General features: G+C 43.4%; 2 protein-coding genes across 3 annotated transcripts in view; one reads left to right on the top strand and one right to left on the bottom strand.

Annotated features, from left to right (window-relative positions):
• kitlga (kit ligand a) overlaps nt 1-12,104 on the top strand; it is a 184,247-nt gene extending 172,143 nt beyond the window's left edge. Inside the window, exon 10 of the mRNA XM_078567764.1 lies at nt 11,989-12,104. The gene's annotated coding sequence lies outside the window, so the exon portion shown is untranslated. The remainder of the gene's footprint in view (nt 1-11,988) is intronic.
• Nucleotides 12,105-21,315: 9,211 nt separating this feature from the next.
• tmtc3 (transmembrane O-mannosyltransferase targeting cadherins 3) overlaps nt 21,316-24,703 on the bottom strand; it is an 83,735-nt gene continuing 80,347 nt past the window's right edge. For both annotated transcript variants that reach the window (XM_078567747.1, XM_078567749.1), the window contains exon 14: nt 21,316-24,004. In XM_078567747.1, the coding sequence (XP_078423873.1) occupies nt 23,178-24,004 (827 nt within the window). In that variant the 3' untranslated portion in view covers nt 21,316-23,177. The remainder of the gene's footprint in view (nt 24,005-24,703) is intronic.

Raw genomic sequence — 24,703 nt, 5'->3', positions numbered from 1 at the left:
TTTTTTGCTAGATTGTGTACATATTCGATTCTCCCTTTCTTTGCCAGTTTTTTGGTCTTCCTTTGCTGCATTCTAAAAACCTCCCAATCCTCAGGTTTATTACTACTTCTGGCAACTTTATAAGCCTTTTCTTTTAATCTTATACAGTCCTTAACTTCCTTTGTCAGCCACGGTTGACTGACTTTTTTTGGGTTTTTGCACCTTGAAGGAATGTATAGATGCTGTAAGCTATGTAATAATTCTTTGAAGACTATCCATTGCCTATGTACAGTCATATCCTTTAATGTATGTTCCCAATCCACCTCAGCCAATTTGTCCCTCATGACATCATAATTTCCTTTATTTATTCAACTTTAATACACTTGCTTCAGAGTGAACTACCTCACTTTCAAATATAATGTAAATTTCTATCATATTGTGATCACTCATCCCTAAAGGTTCTTTTACAACAAGATTATTAATTAATACTTTTTTCATTACAGAATAATAGATCTAAAATAGCCTGTCCTCTAGTCAGCTCCTCAACATACTGCTCTAGAAAACCATCCCTAACACAGCCCAGAAACTCATCTTCCACAGCATTAGTGCTCAATTGGTTTACCCAGTTTATATACAGATTGAAGTCACCCATGATTAAAGTGCTGCCTATGCTACAACCTTCTCTCACCTCCTGATTAATACCATGCCCCACACAACCACTGCTGTTTGGTAGCCTATAAACAACTCCAATTAATGTCTGCTGCCCTTTGCTGTTTCTTAGCTCCATCCAAAAAGATTCCACACATTGTTCTTCCAATCTGAGATCCTCCCTTACTAATGCACTGATCATTATTATGAGACCCTTATTATCAACGCAACTCCACCTCCTTTCCCTTCTTGTCTGTCCTTCCTAAATGTCGAATATCCTTGAATATTCAGTTCCCAGTCTTGGTCTCTATGCAGCCATGCTTCTGTAGGGGCAACTATATCATACCCATTTAGCTTTTTTTGTGCCTTTAGATCATCTACCTTATTGTGAATGCTGCGCACATTCAGGTAGAGTGCCCCTAACTTTGTCTTTTTGACATCATTCCGCATTCGAAGCATACTCAATGCTCTGCTTTGTTTCTCCTGCCTCCTGGTCTCACTACTACTTCCTGTTACCAGCTTTACTTCCTTCCAATTTGGGCCACCCCTCAGGTTCCCACCCACCCTGACAAGCTAGTTTAAACTCACCCCAACTTTGCACTAGCAAATCTCCCTGCGAGTTTAGCAGTCCCACACCTGTTAAGATGTAACCCATCCAGCTTGTACAGGTCCCACCTGCACCAGAACCGATCCCAATGCCTCAGAAATCTGATGCCCTTCTTCCTACACCAGTTCTCCAGCCACGTAGTTAATCGATCAATCCTCCTATTCCTATAAAAACAAAAAACTACTGCGGATGCTGGAAATCCAAAACAAAAACAGAATTACCTGGAAAAACTCAGCAGGTCTGGCAGCATCGGTGGAGAAGAAAAGAGTTGATGTTTTGAGTCCACATGGAAGGGTCATGTGGGCTCGAAATGTCAACTCTTTTCTCCTATTCCTATGCTCACCAGCAAGTGGCACTGGGAGTAATCCTGAGATTACTGCTCTTGAGTTCCTGCTTTTTAAACAACATCAGAATAAAACCAAATCCACCAGTCATTTATTCTTTTTGATGTTTGAGACACTATACTTGTGCAAATTGTTCACTCCATTTGCCAATGTACAGCAACAGCAATTACTTTTCAAAAACAATTTAATTATTTTGTTTAGGGAGAACATGAAAAACGATATTTAAAGTTTTATCTCTACTTTTGTACTCAGTGCACCAGATATTTATACACAACAACAATGAAGTATGATGATTGAGCAGTCCAATAGTCTCACTGGAATTATTGCATTTCTCCTGCTCAACTATTTTCCCCTCATCTAGTCTCAAATCATGAGTCAGCCCATTCTAAGTTGGCAATGATTAACTGTAGTGATAACTCTTGTTTTCTGCCTGTGGATCCCCAATTCAATTGCTGCATTTAAATGTTCTACAAGCAATGGGCAGCACTGCACTGTCAGAGGTGCTGTCTTTCAGGCTCTGTTTGCTTGTTCAGGTGGGCATAAAAGATTCCACAGCACTGGTTCGAAGAACAGCAGGAGAGTTCACCCCTGTCAAAGTTCTCATTAATATTCATCCCTCCACCAACATCACCAAAACAGATTATTTGTGGCCATTACTGTATTGCTGTTTGTGGGAGCTTGCTGTGGGAAAATTGGCTGCCGTAATTTTTACCTTACAAAAAGCGGCTGCACTTCAAAAAGTAGTTCTTTGGCTGTTTTGGGGCGTCCTGACGTCATGAAAGGCACTATATAAATGCAATTCCTTCAACAGTGCCCATAGTGATGGTCTTCTGAGCCCAGGAGCCACATCAAATCACTATTGAGGCAGCAGCAGCGATAATCTTGGAGGTGAAGTTCAGCGCCATTATCTACATCTTGACATCACCACACTTGGCATGTGTGAGCCAAGCCACATGTAGGATATTGAGACCCTACTGTGCAGACACATTACAGAAAGGCCACCAGCCAGTAACCAAGCTGAATGCAGGAAAGTAACTCACTCAGTCCACCTGCTGAGGTGAGAGCTGCATTGTCAGCAGAAGCCTTGTTCTCAGTTTCATAAACTGGGCACGTTCTTTACACAGCTGACAGGCCCTTGCGGATGCATGAATGAACCCAACAAGAAAGGACTATTTAGTTCTTTCCATAGAGCATGCATAATTTCCCATTCATTACTGTTATTCGATTTAGTCATCTTTTTGAATCTTAAGTTCTGCAAAAATCTTACACTGCCCACTCAATAGCCACTCTGTGCTCTTACGGTAAGAGTTCAGTGACTCTTTGTCTTTGAATCAGAAGATCAAACAGCACAGTATAGGAGTTACTTACAGTGCACAATCCATTATGAATGGTCACGCCTTGTATAGAGAGTAAACAGAGATTGTACTGGTGCACAATGTAACCGACATAAATAGGAAATGCTACCAGTCAGCTAAACATTCACAGACACGCCTGCAATAACAATCAAAACATTTCTTACAATAAATTGTACCAGTCACCGAAAGCATTTCATTTTATTGTGCTTGCAGGAATATTGTACGCCCTTTTGGGATTCGGTCATCGCACATTATGCTGGTAGATATTCAATTTCTTGCTTCAGGCACATTACAATATACTCCCATCCCATAGCTACCTGTCCTCCTCGTCTTCCTCATTTAGATGCAGGAGCATAATTGGTGAATAGACTCCTGGAAATAATCAGGTTGCCAATTTGTTGAGAATTGTTCTGCCCACCAATGATGTGACTCTTTTAGAGATGCCCAGTATGATCAACGATTCACTCTTCCATTGATATTTTTCTTTCCAGCTCGCTAGTCCAAAAATAGTGGAAGGCAGGTGCTCCTGTGATCCCCAACCCTACAGACCTCAGTCACATAGTTGGATGCTTCTTAACTGCTTTTGAACTGGATAGGGACAGCATTCTTCAAATCTTCACCTCTGGAGCCTCTGTGACAATGACCAACAACCCTCTACACATAGGAACAGAAGTTGGCAATTCAGCTCCCCAAGCTGATTTGTCTCTCAGCTCCATCTACCCTCCTCCCCACCCCAACCAACCCCTTGGTTCCGTATATCTTAATCCCCTTGCCTAACAAAAGTCTATCAATCTCAGTTTTTAAATTTTAAACTGACTCCCAGCCTCAAAAAGCCTTTTTGGGAGAGGGGGTTCCAGATCTCCCTTAATCTTTGTGTGATGAGTTGCTTCCTGACATCACCTCTGAGCAACAACTAGTCAAACACAAATCATGTCCCAAGTCCTTGAATCATACCCACTGAGTGAAGTATCTGGGGATCTAAAGGCTTCGCTTATTGATGATGACTATGTTCTAAGATAGCTAGAATTATAGGCCTGGTTTCAGAGAGTCTGGGTGAGAGATTGCAGAACTCTGGTACAGAGGGATCTAGATGTCCTGATATATGAATCACAAAAGTTTAGTATGCAGGTACAGCAACTGATTAGAAAGGCAGTTGAAATATTGGTGTTTACTGCAAAGGGAATCAAGTAGTAAAGTAGGGAACAAAAACAGAAAATGCTGAAAAAACTCAGCAGGTCTGACAGCAGCTGTGGAGAGAGAAACAGAGTTGACGTTTTGAGTCCGTACGATCCTTCTTCAGATACGACCTTGAAACATCAACTCTGTTTCTTTCTCCACAGATACTGTCAGACCTGCATTTTCCAGCATTTTCTGTTTTTGCTTCAGATTTCCAGCATCCGCAGTATTTTATTTTTACAGAAGTAGGGAAGTTTTGCTGCAGTTGTACTGGGCATTGCTGAGACCTCATCTGGAATACTGTGTACACTTTTTGTCTCCTTACTTAAGAAAGAATATAATTGCATTGGAACAGTTCAGAGAAGGTTCATTTGACTGATTGCTGGGATGAAGGGGTTATATTATGAGGTAAGGTTGGACAGACTGGGCCTGTATCCATTGGAGTTTAGAAGAATGAGAGGTGATCTTTTTGAAGCATATAAGATCCTGAGGGGAGTGGACAGGGTGGATGCTGAGAGAATGTTTCTCCTTTTGGGAGAGACTAGAACTGGGGGACAGAGTTTAAAAATAAGGGGTCTCCCATTTAAGATGAAGATGAGGAAACATGTTTTCTCTCAGAGGGTCGTGAGCCTGTGGAATTTTCTTCCCCAAAGAGTAGTGGATGTTGGATCATTGAATACTTTTAAGGCTGAGTTAGACAGATTCTTGATTGACAAGGGAGTCTAAATGTAAAGGGGTACACAGGAAAGTAGAGTTGAAGCCACAATCAGATCAGCCACGATCTAATCAAATTGCATAGCAGGCTCAAGGGGCCAATTGGCCTACTCCTGTTCCTAATTCAATGTAACCCGCGATCAGCCTCGGTATTACCTCATCCAGATTATCAATAAAGGAACACACTTCGTTGAGGCTCAAACATCCAGGCAGATCGCTTCAAGATAGTCACAATGCAATAGAATCAGTTTGATTGGAGTGGTCACAAACCCAGAATGAAGAGAGAAACTCGGGTAATTTGAGGTTTATATTGTAAATTGTGTTGCCTTGTGAAACATGGTGTACCAAAGAAATTCAATGTTAATTGGGAAAGGTCCACCACAGTATTTAGATATTTTTATTGGCTTGCGGTGATTTCATTCAGAAAATACATTGTGGAGTTAGAGGATATGAGTAATAGGAGATATAATGTGTGGTGAGTGCAGCTTGTTTGGAAAGAACAGATGGCCTTTAGACCTGTGGATCCTAACGTTCTCTGCCACTGCTGTTTTCCTCACCTAATGTCTGGATCTGTTGTAGGATAATTAATCAAAACTAATCACTGTGATTAGTCAACAACTCCATTATCCAAATGGTCATTTGGTAATATAGATGAGCATTGTTGAAAAAAGATACGTTGTTGAAGCTTTTCGTCTTGCACTTGTCAGGGCAATTTGAAGAATACCAAATGTAAAGGGAACAACAATTTATACCTCATGAGAAGAGAGTGGCAATTGGTTGGTAAATGGATTCTGATTGGTAGAGGCATAGCCATAGAAAGTGCACCATAATGCATCTGTTTCAAATTGTTGTTTCTTTTACATTTGATATTCTTGTAAATTGTCCTGATGAGTGCAAGACGGAAAGGCTTCGACAACATGTCTTTTTTCAGCAAACTCTATTATCAGTGTATCATGTAACTACCAGGATGGCAGAAGGTGAACTGGATGGACCGTAGTCTGTTTTCACTAACCTAGGTTCCTAATGAACAAAACTTTGAAGTTCACGGTGTACACATTCAAATAAGAATCAAATGACAAAAATGTGACTTTTGACTAAAAGATTTGCCCTATTAAGGTTTGATTGAGGATAAATTCCTGCAATGCCCTTAACCTTCAGCAGCCACGTTCAAAGTCATAGTTCGATAGCAGTCTCCCACTCAAGGTACCAACGTTAACAGGCACCAACCTGCATCTCACCCAGTGGCTGTACTTGATGGGGTAGATTTTTGAGGGAGCATTGCCAATGAGGAGGGTTAGCCACTGACTGGACAAGTCAGGAAACCTTGGGCACATCAGCAGAAATGCAGTCAGTGGATGAGGCCCAAACTGGCAGCACATACAGCCGCGGGATCTTTTACATCCTCCTGAACCTGTCTTAATAGGTCCGATTTTAACCTAACATACTCACAGAGCATGGGGTGGGTACATGTCCGGTGCCCTTATTACACCCCATCTGATGTTTTTCTTCTTTGAACTCGATGAGAAGTAATAGCCAGCGGGTGTCGGACCTGAAACGATCCTGTGCTTGCCAGGCAGTTTAGGTTAGAAATTTGAAAAAGCAGCATCTCTGATAAAGTAGCATGCCTTCAGCATAGCACTAAAGTGTAAGGCCTAGATTTCATATCAACTGTCGTAGTAGTGTACAGACACACTAGAGAAACTGTTTCCTTTGGTAAGTGAGTCAGTAACCAGGGTTTTATTTATTCTTTCACAGGATGGGGACATTGCTAGCAAGGTCAGCATTTGTTGCCCATCCCTAATTACCCTTGAATTGAATGGCTTGCTAGGCCATTTCAGAGAGCAGTTAAGAGTCAACCACATTGCTGTGGGTCTGGATCACATGTAGACCAGGTCAGGTAAGGATGGCAGATTTCCTTCCCTAAAGGACATTAGAAGGCTAATGGAATGCTATCCTTTATTACGAGAGGAATTTAACATAAAAGTAAGGATGTTATGCGTCAGTTATATAAGGCATTGGTGAGGCAACATCTCGAATACGCAGTTTTGATCTCCTTATTTAAGGAAGGATGTTACTGCTTTGAAGGCGGTTCAAAGGAGGTTCACTAGACTGATACCTGGAATGAGTGGGTTGGCTTACAAGGAAAGGTTGGACAGACTGGGCTTGTTTCCACTGGAGTTTAGAAGAGTGATGGGTGACTTGATTGAAGTATTTAAGATCCTGAACGGTCTTGACAAGGTGGACGTGGAAAGGATGTTTCCTCTTGTGGGTGAGTCCAGAACTATGAGGCACTGTTTTAAAATTAGGAGCTGCCCTTTTAGAACAGAGATGAGGAGAATTTCTTTCTCTCAAGAGGGTTGTGCAACTTTGAAACTCACTGCCTCAGAAGGCATTGGAGGCGGGGTCATTGAATATTTTAAGGCAGAGGTAGATAGGTTCTTGTTAGGCAAAGAAATCAAAGGTTATTGGGGGTAGATGGGAATGTGGAATTTGAAACACATACAGATCTTATTGAATGATGAAGTAGGCTCGAGGGGCCAAGGCCTACTTCTGCTCCTATTTCATATGTTCTAGGTAGGGTATATGACAATTGATGATAGTTTCATGGTCATCATTACTGAACCTAACTTTATATTCCAGATTTCATTAATTGAATTTAAGTTAATCATTGCTTAATTGATTTAACATCACCAATTTAAAATAATTGGTAAAAGAATTTCTTCACGTAAAGGGTTATTAAGATCTGGAACGCACTACCTGCAAGGGTGGTGGAATCATATTCCATTGGAACTTTCAAAAGGAAATTGGATGTGTAGTTGAACAGGATGAATTTGCAGGGTTATGGGAGAAAAAAAATCAGGGATTGGAACTAATTGTACAGTTCCTTCAAAAAGACAGCACAGGCACACTAAGATGAATGGCTCCCTTTTATGTTGTATCATTCTCTGCTACCTGCAATGAGTAACTCACCTCCTGACTCCCCAAAGCCTGTCCACCATCAACAAGGCACATGTCATGAGTGTGATGGAATACTCTGGATGAGTGCGGCTCCAATAACATTCAAGAAGCTTGACACCATCCAAGACAAAGCTTTCCACTTGATCAGCACTCCCTCCACCACCAACACACAGTGGCAGCAGTGTGTACCATCTACATGATACACTGCAACAACTCGCCAAAGCTCCTTCAACAGCATCTTCCAAACCCGTGACCTCTAACGCCTAGAAGGGCAAGGGCAGCAGGTGCATGGGAACACAGACACCCACACAGTCCCCTCCAAGCCACTCACCATCCTGACTTGGAAATATATCGCCGTTCCTTCACTGTCGCTGGGTCAAAGTCCTGGAACTCCCTCCCTAACAGCACTGTGGGTGCACCCACACCACAGGAGCTCCAACAGTTCAAGAAGGCAGCTCACCACCACCTTGGGCAATTAGGGGTGCGCAATAAATGTTGGCCTTGACAGCAAAGTTCACATGCTTCTTTTTCTATTCTTTGCATGGGATCCCATGAATGAATAATTTAAAAAAGTTTTAATAATCTCCTGACTTAGAATGTGACCACTGAGCCAAGCCTGGCACAGAAATGAGAACAAGACCAACATAACCATTTTCATCTTCGAGGCTTAACGAAATAGAGCTTCTACATGTACCAGTGCTAGTGGTCAAATAACCTGTAACAATAAGTCTGAGCTCCTTCCTATTTTTAAAGTCCTTTATATTTTGATCAAAATAATGGAACCTTTTTTTTTTAAAAAACAAAACCCATTGTACAATTGCAGGAAATAATTTAACAGGAACCCTTCCAGCCTAGTCACACCCTCACTTTTAGCTGAAGGTAAAAATAGTGGCTGATGTTGTGCTACACTGTGCAAGTACAGAAGCAAGAACATTAATAGAGAATTTGACAGTATATTTTAAGTATAATTCTTCTGGATAAAAGAAGCTGAAATTGTAGTTCAAGCTGGAACATACACCCTCTTACAGTCATCTGGTGTTTCTCAAGAAAGAGCGACTGAGTACAATCCTTTGCTGACAACAGAATGTCAAATATCTTAAGCTGCCATCACGATTGAGAGCTTAGGAGGATCTTACAAAGTGTGAGAACAAAGCTAAAAGCAATTTATTGACATTATCAGTAGCCTAAATGCCTTAGAGCCTTCAGCGTATTCTGAACATTGTACCACAGACTTTTCATCCAAGTTCATATATTCTCTACCAAACCTTCCATTAAATGATCACAGTTTGGCCCTGTTGGTAGCACATCCCCACTGAATCAGAAATTTCTGGGTTTGAGGCCAGCCCTGATTACCATACTTACTCAAACGCTTTACACAACTGCCATTTGCAGTCACTTGAGACCAGGCATGATCAACTCTACCATATTTTGGCGAGATCACTGCCAAATTCCAAACTTCACTACTTGTTACTGTCAGACGGATCTCACAGCGGCTACAGAACTCAAAACAACAGAACTGAACTGAGGTGCAAAACGACAAGATTTAAGGATCGTTGAATGCCATGCCTCATCCATACAATGAATAGACTCTTGTGATCGTTAAACAATGAATCCTGATAATTCAAGGATCCTAACTTAGTAATCAATGTGATTTTACCCTTTCATCGCTTTCATTCTTTTTGTATTTTTGTACTCTGCTTGGAAAAATGGTTGATTGTAAAACTGACCTCAATTCAGCCCCCGGAAGTTCATTTTAAATAGATAAAACTTTGATGATAAGTAAACATTGGGTGAAATAAAACTTCCTGCAATTTATGACTTTTGGCAAAAGAACCAGAGGTGGGCAATGAGGAGAATTGGTTTTATGCAGCAAGGTAACTATGATCTGAAATGCACTGCCTGAAAGGCTCACAGAAGTAGGCTTGATAGTAACTTTCAAAAGGGAAATGAATCAATGCTTAGAGTGGAGGAAAGGTTTCAAGGCAATGGCTGCAGACAGCCAGGGGAGTGGGGCTAATCGGATAGCTCTTACAGAGAGCCTGTTAATTCCAATATGTTGAGGAAGAATGAGTCTGAAGCTAACCTGTACCTTAAAACTGGCTTATTTCTAAAAAAACCAAAGTAAAGTCACAGACTCTCCCAATTCCTTCTAGACACCCAGAGTGAACTGGTTTCTATACTCTTGCAATGATTCCATAATCCTTCCCCAACTGGCGACAGCTGTGCTTAATTACCACCTTAAAGCATGTATTCTATTGCTGCACAATTTCAACATTAACAGAGCCGACACGGTCATAATGGGCTTTGTTGCAAGTATTATGATTCTATGAATCTAGGCTGATGCTTTAGTGCAGCATTGCTGAGCTGTTCAGTTGGAAGTTAAAGACTTAATGGTGCAGTTTGAAAAGCAACAAGTTCTTCCTGATATTGATAATAGCCGATAATAGTCAGTCATTTGATTTAATGCTGTTTGTGCGACTTTGCTGTGTCAAATGGCCACCAGATATGCCTAACTAGCAACAGCAACTGCAACTGCATCTCAAAGGCACTTTTGAAGAAGAACAAGGGAGTTATCCCCAGTGTGCTGGTCAATATTTATCCCTCAGCCAACATCAATAAGAGAGATGAACTGGTCATTATCATATTGTTGTTTGTGGGAGCTTGCTGCACATATATCGGCTGTCACGTTTCCTACATTACGATAGTGACTATGCTTCAAAAATGCTTCATTGGTTGTAAAGTGAGTTGGAACGCCCTGTGGTTGAGAAGGCATTGTATAAAATGCAAGTCTTACATACTTTAACAGTAGCCTTTTATGTTGGGCTGTGTTGAATGTATTTTTCAAAGTTTTGGTATAGTGTATTGTGATCCCAAAGGTCTCTTGGAATGTTATTTCCTTAAAAAGAGCCAAGGTGGTGAGTCATAATATGAGACCTGGCCAAAAAGTTGAGCTCCGTAGTACACATAGTTTTGTGTTATTTTGGTACCAGAATTAGGAGTGCTGTGCACGTACACCTCTAAGTCAGTGAGCGTTGAACGACATCTTGTTGATGGTATTAGCGCAGGCATAAAGAGCATGTGTTGAAAGTATTCAGAGTAGGCAGATCATGACATCAGTCACCATGCATAACATCCCTTCTTATAAGTGCATAAGTGAACGTGCATTCAGCAGTAGAAAGTACCCGCTCTCCAGCGCTATTGAAAGAGATTATGAATAACCTGCAGGTTATTTGCTGATTAAGATGCATCTTCTTGGCTACATTGCTGAAGTAAAAGCCACCACAAAACAAGCATTCCTGGTCAACTTTATTGAAGAAACCATCCAATATTTAATGCGAAAGCCAACTAAACACATTTGTGCATTCCCTTCGTGCCTTTTTTATGAGTGTCTTTGCCTATCCTAGTGGTCCTACGCAATGTTAGTCCAGTAGCTGCAACATGGCTGGTGGAAGACAGCTGAACTTCAGGAGGTGAGACTGCAGGTGGCCTTGCAGGACTCCTTGGGGCAGCTCAGGTACTTAAGGGTCCAGCTTCAGACTGCACCACTTCAGCATGGGCAGCAGCAGCCTGGGCTGACTGGTTGAGAGGCAACAGCAAAGGCACGGAGGGAGTAACAGTGGTGGGTGCACGAATGCTGCAATCTTGAGAGAGAACAGAAGTTTGTGTTCCATGGAGGCACTGCCCCTCTCCCAGAGTGGCACCTCAACAATCCTGGTAATCTGCTGGAGCACAGATTGCTGAACGTCTGTGCGGCTCTGAAGCTCCTTTGAGCACTGGTGTCGGCAGCTATGATGGTAGGAATCCAAGTCTGCATGGTAACAGGTTGAGATTTGATGATGTTGAGTAGCTCCAACTTGTACTGCAATGGAAGGATAAAGGCACCAGGGTAGGGTGAGAGAAGGAGGGGAAAGCAAATGTTGGCTGTTTACACCATCTGCAGCTTGTAAATCACAAGAGGTTGTGGGATAAGGGGAAAGTGGGATGAGAGAACACGAATTAGGTAGGAATATACTATCATTCTCTATGGTTTCAGCTCCCCACTTGTGGCCGCACCAATAATTATCAGCCGTACTCAGCCACATACACACTCAACTCTCTCTACAGTAACACTAATTCACTCTATCTTAAAGTTGTCCAGATTGGCAATTCCACTTCATCCTTCGCCTTATCTGGTAATTTAACAAAACCATTTTTTTCTTCCTTTCAGGTGTCAAGCAACAACCCTTGGATACCAACAGCCCTCCAGATCCTCTTTTCCCGTCACATTCCCCTAATGCCATCCCTCTATCCAAATTCACAATTTTGTTGCATTTTCACTATCCCCTCTGACCTCCCCTTTCTGACGCCCGAACAATCAGCCCTCAGCTTTACCTACCATTTGCTCTCACCTCAATGAATTTTGAGCTTAGCACAATGCTGAGCTCATCTTCCATTGCCTTCACTTCCACGCTCACTTCTTTGGCCAAGAGTTTTGTCCCTGCAGAGTGGACTCTTCCTGCCATCTTCAGAGTTCTCATTCCACTTGGACTCCTCCCTCTGACCTCTTACCCTTTCTTGATCCTTTTGTTGGGAACTACCAATATGATATCAACCATCTCAATTTCTCTATTTCTCCCTCACTCGAACCTACCTTACACCTAAACTTGCTGAGAAGAACAGCATGGTTGTTGTTTGGTGAACAGATAACTATCTTGGTGCAAGCTCAATGCTAGCACTCTGACACCTCCTCCAGAGCGTGACCCCACCACAAAACATTAACCAATCATTTCCCACACCATCACTGACATCAGCTCCTCTGAAGATCCTCCCCCCACAGTCTCCAACCTCATAATTCACCCCAGTCCCACACAGCTCACTTCTATTTCCTTCCAAAGATTCACTAACAGAACAGCCCTGGTAGATCGTAGCCTGCTTTTGCCCCACTGAACTTACTTCTTCCTATCTCAACTCTATCTTTTTTCTCCCCTTACTCAGTTTCTTCCACCTATATCTGTGACTCTTCCAATGCCCTCCACCACTTTAGTAGTTTCCAGTTTCCTGGCCCTAACCGGCTCCTCTTCACAATGGACATCCAGTCCCTCTACACCTATGTTCCCATCAGTACGGTCTGAGAGATCTACTTTTCTTCCTCGAATAAAGGTCTACCAATTTCCATCCACCAACACCCTCTTCTGTCTGGCTGAATTTGTTTCCACATTAAACAACTTATCCTTTAACTCCATTCACTTCCTCCAAATAAAAGGTGTTGCCACGGGCACCAGTATGGGCCTTAGCTATGCCTGCCTTTTTGTAGGTTATGTTGAGTAGTCTTTGTTCTTCCCTCACCTCTTTTTCCAATACATTGATGACCGTTTTGGCGCTGTTTCCTGCTCTTGACCTGAACTGGAAAATTTCATCAACTTTGCTTCCAATTTCTACCCTTCTCTCACGTTCACAAGGTCCACTTCATTGACTCTTCCCTTTCTCAACTTCTCTACCTCCATTTCTGGATATAGACTGTTGATCAATAGCTACTATAATCCCACTGACCTGACCCTTAAATTGATTACACATCCTCGCACTCAGCTCCCTGTAAGAACTCTATTCCATCCTTCCAGTTTCTCTGCCTTTGTCTAGCAATGCCACCTTCCATGTCAGTGCTTCTGATGTATTCCTTTATCCTCAATTAAGCATGCTTCTCCTCCATGGTTGACAGGGCCCTTGACCATATCTATCCCATAACCCAGCATACCTGTCTCACCCCTTCTGCTCCTTCTCAGAACTACAATAGGGTTCCTTTTTTGCCTTCCACCTCACCAGCCTCCACATTGAACAGATCATCCTCTGCCATTATTGTCACCTCCAGCACGATGTCACCTCCACCACAAAGCACATCTTTCCCACCCCTCCCAACATTCTGAAGGGACCTTTCCTTCTGTGACATCCTGCTCCACTCCCCAGTCATGCCACAACACACCCTTCTTCCCGTTCAAATGCAGGATATGCAACACCTGCCCTTTCAACTCCTCCCTTCCCACCGTCCAGGAACGCAAACACTCCTTCCAGGGCAAAAGCAATTTCCTTGTCCTTCTTTCAGTTCAATATACTGTACTGGCTGCTCATGTGATCTCCTCTACAATGAGACGACCAAATGCAGGCTCACCTTGCTGAACTCCTCTGTCCTTTTTGCCACTTGTTGCTTTGATTTCTTTCTCCAGTCCCACACTGACCTCGGCCTCCCACACTGTTTTGAAGAAGCTCGACATAAGAACTTTACGGCCTCCCGGACTCAATATTGAACTCAACAATTTCAGATCAAAACCACTTTTTCAGGCAGGCAATGGTTCTGTTGTTTTCGTTTACACCGCCTCCAAACCCATCTTCTGTTCCTTTCCTTGTTCCCATTATCATCTCCTTTTGCCTCATACAATCATCCTGTTTGTCATTTAATCCTGCTTTCCACCCTATCACACACACCATCCCTTTTGTTCTCCCCCTCTTTCCCTCCCTCTGTAGTTGCTTTAAACCTGTTACATCTTTAACTTTTCCTAGTTCTGATGAAAGGTCACTGACCTGAAACGTTAACTCTGTTTTTCTGATGAGGGTTTCCAGCATTTTCTCTTTTGATTGCACTTAAGTGGATCTACATGAATAATGTAAAAAGCCAAGGACTGAAAACATTACTTTCAGTTAATAGCTATTAAAATTGTAGAACAATAATCTGATCATGAAAAGAGTTGAACATTTGAACGAAATAAATCTGTTGTGTTTTTGTTATCTATAAAACCTAGTGTGATTATGCAGCATATCCAGGGGAATTGTTTTAATGCTCCAGTGTATCACTCTCCACTCACAAGGTTACTGAATCTCATTACCATGCAATCTTCTTTGGTCTATGAATAGCTTCCAGTATTGCCTGCGACAGATTGATAATATCGACAAACCATCCAAGGTTAGCTCAACCAATAAAAAAAGAGAAGGAATGTGCATTTGTGAAAAGCCCCTTTAATGACCTCAGAACATACCAAAGCGCTTTAGACAATAGATTCAACACAAGTCACCACCACCGCACCCCCACCCTCCATACCCCCTTACTTCAACACACCCTATCAACATATCATTCCATTCCTTTCTCCCTCACGCACCTGCCCAGGTTCGCCTTTGATGTGCTGATGCTATTTGCCTGAACCACCCCTCTCTGAGTAAAGTTAAGTTGAGCCTTTCACCACTCCTTTTGCAGCCTCTGCATTACTTTTTGAAGTGATTCACTGCTGCGATATACTAAATGCAGCAGTCAATTAGAACACTGCAAGGTCCCAAAAAACAACAATGTGATAATCGCCATTAATGACCATTAACTGTATATTCACGAAGTCATTTGAGGTATAAATATTGGACCAGGACACCAGGGATAATTCCCCTGCTTTTCTTCAAAATAATGTTATTGGGGCTGTTACACTCACCTGAGAGGACAGACAAGACAAGACCTTGGTTTAATGTCTCATCCCAAGGTGGAATCTCCAATTGTGCAGCACTCCCTCAGTACTGCACTGGGGGTGTCAACCTAGATTCGGTGCTCAAATCAGTCTGAAGAGAGGGACTTAAACCTTCTGGCTCAGAAACAACAAAGTGTCACCAACTCAGTTGCAGCTGGGGCTGAAATAAATGTGCCAGTGGAGCAGGAAGGATAACAGGGCTCTCAGGAGAGGGGAGGGGAAGCAAGGAGAGGGGAGGGGAGGTGCGGCATGGGGGAAGAGGGAGGGGAGGTGAGGAGAGGCAAGGCGAGGTGAGGAGTAAAGAGATAAGGAGAGAGAATTGTGTAGGGCGCGTTGGGACGGGAGAAAACCTTGGACAAAAATTGCCCCGCAGAGCAAGTTGGAACACTGAAAATTAAATATGATACAGATCTTTCAGGGTTTCTAGTAGTTAAGCCATGTTTTATATTGAATATGACTTTATTTATTGGTCTGAAGCCACAGGTTGAGTTTTAAAAGACTGAACAACAGCATCCAAGATGGCTGTACATTTGCATAACAGTGCCATTCAAATTCTGAAGCCATTAAAAATGAAGCCAGGGTGTCCAGAAGAATCCATCAGAGACAATCACTTTCGAGAAATGTGAATGGCCCCCACCTCCTGACCCATTCACAAAACAGACAGCACCTGAGCTGGGTGTGGAATGAGGCATTAGACACAATCACTTTGGACAATGGACCCTGGCTGAGAAAGGAACTCTTCCAACCATAATCTAATCATGTCTAAACCATGGACCTGGAATCAACTTGCTATGACAATGTTTGGGTAACTGGTCAGTTTGTGAGGGGAGATCATATGAGCCAACTACCCTCCTGTGTGTTTTAAGTAACTGCTTCTCCAGGCCAGCTGAATAGAAGAAGAGATGATGCAGAAGGACGACCCTGAGTGAGTGCTCTCTCTCTCTCATCCATCTAGCAAGTTTGAGCCCTGCCTCTTGTTTAACCAGCTATACGCCACAGGCAGTGTCAAAAAACCAATCCAGCCGCTGCTGGGGAAAAATCCACTTATGTTTAAATCCAAATTGCATCCGATGCCAGTGACTCACTCTGGGATTAGGATTTGAGTAGATCATTTGAATATTGGCTGACACGTTAAACATGCCTCAACCTTGAAGCTGTGAAGCAGCTGGAGGCTTGTCTCGGTCGTTGCACATTCACCTGTGAGTCAGGTCTTGGGTTTCAACCCCACGTCAGGATCCAATCCCTGAATTGAAACCAGCTGCTTCTCAGATGAGCTGATAAACCGAGGCAGCCTGCGCCATAAACTCACACACATATCCACTCTCTCAAGTGAAAGCAAAGCAGTGTCTTGACTAATGTTTATCCTTCAAACAACACCAAATGAAAACACATTTCTTGTCCACTGTTTTATTTCTATTTCTGGATCTTGCTGTGTGCCAGAAAACTAGATTTTAAAAGTGATTCATTTGCCGTGAAGCTCTTTTGAGACCTAATGAAAAACACGAAAGACACAATGTGGGTGCAAGCTATTTGAGTATGATGGCTGGAGCATGTGATAAAGGCAAAATTTGAAGGGTCTTTGGGTTTTCGTAATGGCATAATATGGAACTTGATGCAATAGAAAGAGGAGTGCAATTATACCTTTTAGGAGATAAGAGATGACAGTTTCTTAAAAAATCCAGCAAAAGAGCTTGCATATATTTAGTGCCTTTACATCATCAGAACATCCCAAAACACATTACGGCCAGCAAAGAGGTGTTACCGGATAACAGAGCAGTCAGTCGCTCAAACCGAGGTTCCACAAGCGGCAACGATGTGAATGACCAAGTAATGTGCTTTGGTGGCGTTGGTTAAAGAACGCACGTTAATCAGAAAGCTGTTCTTTCTCTAATGGTACCCTGGAATCATTCGTGCACCTGAGAGGGCTGAGGGGTCTTTAAGGTTTCAGCTGAAAATGGTACCCCAAACATCGCAGGAGTCCCTTAGTACTGCACTAATGCATTATTCTAGGTTAAGTGCTCAATTCTTTGAGTGACGCTTAGATTAGAACCTTGTATGACATGGAGATTTGAGCTGACTGGTTGATGTTCTACAGATATTGCTGGTTTCAACAGGTTCCACAAAAACTGAATTACGATTTTTAAAAAATATTAATTCATGAGGTGTGAACATCGCTAGGCCAGCATTTATCGCCCATCCCTAGTTGCCCTTGGGAAGGTAGTGAGCTGCCTTCTTGAACCGCTGCAGTCCATGTGGTGTAGGTACACCCACAGTGCTGTTGGGGAGGGAGTTCCAGGATTTTGACTCAGCAACAGTGAAGGAACGGCGATATATTTCCAAGTCAGGATGGTGAGTGGCTTGGAGGGGAAGTTCCAGGCGGTGACGTTCCAGGTACCTGTAGCCTTGTTCTTCTAGATGGTAACAGTTGTGGGTTTGGAAAGTGCTGTCTGAGGAGACTTGAGTTCTTGCAGTGCATCTTGTAGATGGTACACATTGTTGCCACTGTGCTTTGGTGGTGGAGGGAGTGAATGTTTGTGATTGGGATGCCAATCAAGCAGGCTGATTTGTCCTGGATGGTGTCAAGCTTCTTGAGTATTTTTGGAGTTGCACTCATCCAGGTAAATGGAGAGTATTCCATCACAGTCCTGACCTGTGCCTTGTAGATGGCAGACAGGCTTTGGGGAGTCAGGAGATGAGTTGCTCGTTGCAGGATTCCTAGCCTCTGACCTGCACTTGTAGCCACAGTATTTATATGGCTAGTCCAGTTCAGTTTCGGGTCAATGGTAACTCCTAGGATGTTGATAGTGGGGGATTCAAAGATGGTAATGCCATTGAATGTCATGGGGCGATAGTTAGATTCTCTCTTATTGAAGATGGTCATTACCTGGCACTCGTATGATGCAAATGTTACTTACCACTTGTCAGCCCAAGCCTGGATATTGTCCAGTTCATGCTGCATTTGGACATGGACTGCTTCAGTATCTGAGGAGTCACGAATGGTGAACATTGTGCAATCATCAGCGAACATCCCCACTTCTGACCTTACGATGGAGGGAAGGTCATTGGTGAAGCAGCTGAAGATGATCAGGCCTAGGACACTACCTGAGGAACTCCTGTAGAGATGTCCTGTGATGATTGACCTCCAACAACTACAACCATCTTCCTTTGTGATAGGTATGACTCTGACCAGTAAACAGCTTTCCCCCCGATTCTCATTACCCCAGTTTTGCTAGGGCTCCTTAACGCCACCCTTGGTCAAATGCTGCCTCGATGTTAAGGGCAGGCACTCTCACCTCACTTCTGGAGTTCAGCTCTTTTGTCCATATTTGAATCAAGGTTGTAATGAGGTCAGGAGCTGAATGACCCTGAAGGAACCCAAACTGAGCATCAGCAGTTTATTGCTAAGCAAGTTCCACTTGATAGCACTGTTGATGACCCCTTTTATCACTTTACTGATGATGGAGAGTAGACTGATGGGGCTGAACGTGTCTGCTTTTTGTGTACAGGATATGCCTGGGAAATTTTCCACATTGCTGGTAGATGCCAGTGTTAAAGCTGTACTGGAACAGCTTGGTTAGGTGTGCGGCAAGTTCTGGAGTACAAGTCTTCAGTACTATTGCCGGAATATTGTCAGGGCCCATAGCCTTTGCAGTATCTCGTGCCTTCATCAATTTCTTAATATCACGTGGAGTGAATCGAAATGGAGCTCTGGATATAAAATGCATTATTTGATTAAAACTGTCCCTGCTAGCATTCTTAATAAGAGGCTGAGCTTGTGGTTGAGTCGGCTTTGCAGGCTACGAACAGCCTGGTGCAGCCTAGGATGGTAGCCGTGTAGGGAGAGGGAATTGAAGCACAGATCCCTTCAGAATGGCTTTGGTCTTCCCAATGTTTATCTGAAGGAAACTATTCAATGCGTCCAGCACAAATAGCTCACCCTACAGATGCAATTCATTTTGTTTCATAGTTTCAACCAATTCGAGTGGCACCTTTTCTTTCTTATTCCAGTTACACCTAGGTGCGATATTATAAGTAATCTGATTGTTCATAAGCTCTACGCAAAGCCCATGATAAAATGCTGTTTGCATCTGAAGTGGCTACACATTGATCCAAATAATTCAACTCTGCTTAAAACCTGTACATCTGTAATGTTTTCCAGTTCTGACAAATAGTCACAGACCTGAACATAACTCTTGTTCTCTTAGCTCCACGGATGCTACCTGGCCTGCTGGGTGCTTTCAGCCCTTTTCTGTTCATTTTCTTTTAAACTTCACATCATCTGTCTCTATCCCACACTAGACAACCTCTCAGACTTTGCTGATTCAGTTTACAACAGGCCTAAACTTCCTCGGAGTAGCACTCAGCATTGGATCGTCACTCCGTGCCCAATTACTTACGTCGAATTTTGTTTTGATCTTATCTCACCCAACCCTTCTGGCTCAGGCAGAGCGAGATCCAGGCAGTGCAGCACGTCCTCGAGGCCTAGCGGCAAAGTGCAGGGGAGTTGAAGTGCAGGAGGTTATGCCCCCCTTTTTTTTAACAGCACTAGCTGTGTAAACCTGGTAAGTTTAAAAGCCCATTGAAATTTAAAGGTCCTTGACAGGCCAAGGGGAAGGTGAGTGTCTAAGGTAAGTGGGTAGGATGTTGGGGGGGGCGGGGGGGGGGCGCGGAGAGATCTGGACGGGTCAAAGGTTGAGGGTTTTGAGGGAAGGGGAGAGTCTTTGTGGGGAAGGGTGGAGGGCCTCGGGGAGGTGGTGGGGATGGGCCCCAGGGGAGGGGGGGGGGAATGGGCCACGGGGGAGGGTGTTGGGGGGAGTATAGGGTCTCAGGCCTCTGGTAGGGCGTGTGGTTGATGGGGATGAGTCCTGTGCGGGGGAACCCATTTGGGGGGTGTAGTGGGAGACTCCTGGGGTTCAGGGGATGGGGGAGTCCCATGGGCGGGGTGGTCAGGGGGTGGACGAGACCACTGGGAGTCACGTGGGGTGGGGTAGTCGGGGGTTGGGTGGGAGTCCCATAGGGGTCGGTCTGGGTCTGTACAATAGTTACCAGAAGTTAGAAGAGTTTCTAATCCTTCTAAACCTTTCTGGGTAACTATTGGTGTAAACCTGTCAGAACCATCCAAAGTTTGCGATTTAAATCACATTTTCGGGTGATTCCCCGTGGAGGGCAATTGCTCAGGGGAACTTTGCGCTTTTGGGCAACTGCCATTGTAAACCTTATCTGGCAACTTCCAAAGGAAATTCCCCAGCGTATCTTTGGGGTAACCCCCCCAATCCGATGCTGGGGAGCTCAGAAGTTACGGCCCAACGAGATTCTGCCGTTTCATTATTTAACGAGTCAGTTTATCAAGAGACTGCATTGGGGCAGTTTATCAGGAGAATCTGCAGTGCACACAGGGCACTTTGGCAAACCTTGTTTTATAAAGCAAGGGCTGTCAGCAGCATACAGATATTACCACTCCAGGCTCATTGTCTTCTGTCATCTTCGTTCATCAACTCCACCAGTTACGACTCCCTGTGTCAATCTTCTGCTGTTGCAAAAACAGTGCTTCACTATTGAAGATACAGGAAACAAGAGCAGGGCAGTGGTTCGAATTTTAGATTTCTGTAGCAAAGAGACAGCATAGACATGATGAGCCAAATGACCGCATCTTGTGCTGCTTCAGAGAAACTCTGAAGTTCTCCTTGAAGCACGGCAGCATTGACATCAGTGACTGGGAGGAGCTCGCTACCAATCGTTCAAAATGGCGACAACCTGACCATCAAGCTGCATCACACTTTGAGTCATATCGTCTCAACGATGGGGCAGAGCGGCGGCAGAGAAGGAAAAAAAAAACGGAAACAAATCCCGCACTCCAGATCCCACTACCTTGTGGGGCATCTTGCCCCATGTGACCATAGATCCATGGTTCGAGAATTGGTCTGTACAGTCACATGAAAACCCATGGCAGAAACTCGCGGCCCTGAGTAGATGCCATCCTCGAAGTGAGGGACAACTGATGACGACGACAAACCCACATGTACTTCCCCTTTAAGAGAGATTGGCCCAAAGTCACAATACTCTGAAAATCAAACTTTATTTGCGTTCAAGCAAAGACAAAAAAAGTCATCCATTTAGGTGAGAGGTTATACCACTTGTTAGTGTCAATTAAATACACAGACCAAGACATTATTGTAGTCAATAGAAAGTAGCCTCATTTAAAAGGGCATGTTTCTAGTTAGTGATTCAAACCATTAAAAACTTGCTCAATTCCCCATGAACTGAAATGGCAAAATTGTGAATAACTGAAGTTAAGTCTGCAGTGGTTCATCAGTGGAATTTTCAACCTGACTTAATTATATGTAATTCCTGTGACTACAGCAAAACGTACAATCAAGGTGTAAAAGCTGTGTCCTTAATACAATGAGAATTAGTTTGTGATTACATTGTGCAACTTAACACAAACATGGAAACAGAGCAAAAAATAAAGTTTGACCCAATGCTCACTCACGATAAAGGGATATAGCATACTTGATTTTGTTTTAACATATCGGTGCATGATTTGACTCGATATAGAAGACTAAATGTTTGTATATATATCCAACATGGAAAACCGCAGCAACACATATTGCCTGTGAAAATCTGCTGCTTCTAAGTAACATTCATATCAGGAGTGGTTTATCATGACTATAGCAAAGATTCTTTCATTGCTACAGTAGCTAAAGTTTATGCACAGAAAACGAAAGCTGAGCTTATCTAAGCACTACCCAACACATGAAGGCAGCGAACATAACACTCAGTTACATATTATATAAATAAGAGGTTGTGGAAGTGTGCTACAATTTCAGAGTTCAAAAGCTCAGAGTTCTTTTCTTTTCATACATTTCCTTCAGGAAATGTTTTCTTTTTAAATTGTCAAAGATTCTCAGGTTTCATAAAATGCGAGTCTAACAATCGCCTTCTGTACTATACAGCAGTGCCCTTTAACTACAGTCTCAAAAAATAACTCAGTGCTGCATTGCAAAAGTTCCATGACAGTAACCACTCCTGTGGCCACTGGCTGTGATTGCCAATTCATTCTCATTCTAGGCAATCTCAATGCGTTTAAAAGCCACAGCAAGAGAGGAACCGCTTTCACCCAGCCAGTCTGGATGGGATGCCAACCCAAGCCTCAGAAAGCCTGCTCTCTTTCTCAGCTTTTGCTTGTCTTTCTTTCCTGAGGGTACATTATGGGCATAGTTCAATGCCTGGCTCCCAGTGTGAACCTAGTCACTGAGCATTGTTCTGGTTGTGGGGTGGGGGCAGAGAAAAGGAGAATCATTTTCAGCCAAGCCCCATTCTGACATGGCATTTATCCACATGCACCTTCCAACAGCAATGGTCAAAATGGGGAACGCCGACAGATTTTACCCATCCCCTCAACCCAGAGACACCAAAGGCGAATGTGGTGCCTTCCTGCTGCCTCAAATGAAACCAGCCAACACGCCCAGATTTCAACGTGAAACTTTCTGATCTGTAACTCGCCACACGTTGAGATTCACTTAATTATTGAGCAATGTGGGAAAAGAAGCTGGAAATTGATTGATCTACTGGGCCCACCCCATAAGGTTGGGCTGGCTCAAGAACATCCAAACCCTTGATCGTGGTGCAAGCCCTGAAAAGCAACACCTTTGACAGGAGCTGCACTATTTGTTTCTATATGGAAGGCTAGTTTATTAAGGTGACTGGAGGTAGGAACCTTTAGGTTTTGTTAAATTAGTGTTTAAATTTGCATTCAGAAAAACCATTGGTTTTGTTGGTATTAATTATGATTCCTATTTAAGTTACTTTGCATAAAATGTTTCCTGCATGGCAGGAAACTGTAAACCATTGTTGCCACAATAATATAGTCAAGTTAAAAGGACGATGATCAGACAGATCCTTAGGCTTCACAATTTTCTTTCTATTCAACATTCAAAATGCGTTCAATCTCTTCAAGCCTCTTTAAGGCTGCAGCTCGCTTCTTTTCAATCTCTTTGATCTCTTTACTGGACTTTTTTTTTGTCCGTTTGTTCAGACCATTTTGAGTTTGTTTAGAGTTGCTGGGAAGCTCTATGTAGCCTTCAGCAGCGTCCGCTCGTTCAGAAGCTTTCCTCTGTTCACTGCCTTGCCCCTTCAGATTGGGGATGGAAGCTTTATCCTCCACTCGGTTTGTCGGGTTGGTTGCCGCCGCTGAAGGTTCCAGGGGGGCTCCGTTGCCCTGAGCTGCTATCTTGCTGCGCACGATGCTCAGGTGACGATGGATGTACTCCTCGTCTGGTGCCAAAGCCAAGGTCTCGGACAGGCAAGCCTCTGCCCTCGCAAGGTCCCTCTCTTCAAAGTACACTACGCACAGGTTGTGCTTCCCCTGAACGTTGGAGGGATCGATCTCCAGAATCCTCTCAAAGCACCGCTTGGCTCCTTTAATATCCTTCTTCTTGTTCATCAGAATATCTCCCTTCAGGATGAGCCCTTTAATGTGATCAGGGTGGTGATGTAGCAGGTCAGCCAGAACTGGAAGAGCTTCCAACTCCATCCCAGTCTGAGAATATAACAGCGCTAGGTTAAACAGCGCGCTGCGGAAACCTGGCTGTATCTGGATGGATTTCTTCATCCAGGATTCAGCTTCGACATTCTCCTTGTTGTCCATGGCAAGCATGCCCAGATTGAAGTACCCATTTGCGTCCCCAGGCTCCATTTCCACATAACTCAAAAAACGTTTCTTCGCCTCGGGCCTCAGGCTAGCTTCACCTGTTAAAACACAGGGAAACAGCAAATCATTTAGTGCTTTTTAGTTCTATTCATTTTCCACATTTCAATTATCTTGCTAACCAAACTAAATTCCTCTGAGAAGCGCCTGAATGCAACTAAGACAAAGACCCCTTTATCATTTATTGAACCGGAGTTGTACTGAGTACAAATCAGTCTATGGGATATCTAAGACTGGCTCATTGCTGTCTCCTGGCAACTTTTACATAGTCCTTACAGCAAAGAAACAGGCCATTCAACCCAACTGGTCTATGGCAACGTTTATGCCCCACACAAGCCACCTCCCACCCCTTTCCATATAACACCATCAACATATCCCTCAATTCCTTTCTCCCTCATGTGGTTATCTAGCTTCCCTTTAAATGCATCTATGCTATTCGCCTCAGCTACCCCATGTAATAAATCCATGTCAAGTGGGTGCCTCATTCTGGCCACTCTCCAGGTAAAGTTTCTCATGAATTCCCCATCAGATTTATCAATCCTAGTTTTATCCTCTCTGCACGTGGAAACACCTTCGCTACACCTACCCTATCGATCCCTTTTATAATCTTAATGACAAGTTTGGAACTCTCTTCCGTAAATGGCAACTAATCCTAAATCAACTGTTAACTGAGCTTGATAGATTTTTGCTAACCGGAAGTTTTATGGGATATGGGCAAAGGCCATGGAGTTACGTCCCAG

Source organism: Cetorhinus maximus, chromosome 22 (assembly GCF_964194155.1).
Source record: "Cetorhinus maximus chromosome 22, sCetMax3.hap1.1, whole genome shotgun sequence".
Lineage (NCBI taxonomy): Eukaryota > Metazoa > Chordata > Chondrichthyes > Lamniformes > Cetorhinidae > Cetorhinus > Cetorhinus maximus.
This window is presented reverse-complemented; position numbering and strand designations above follow the sequence as displayed.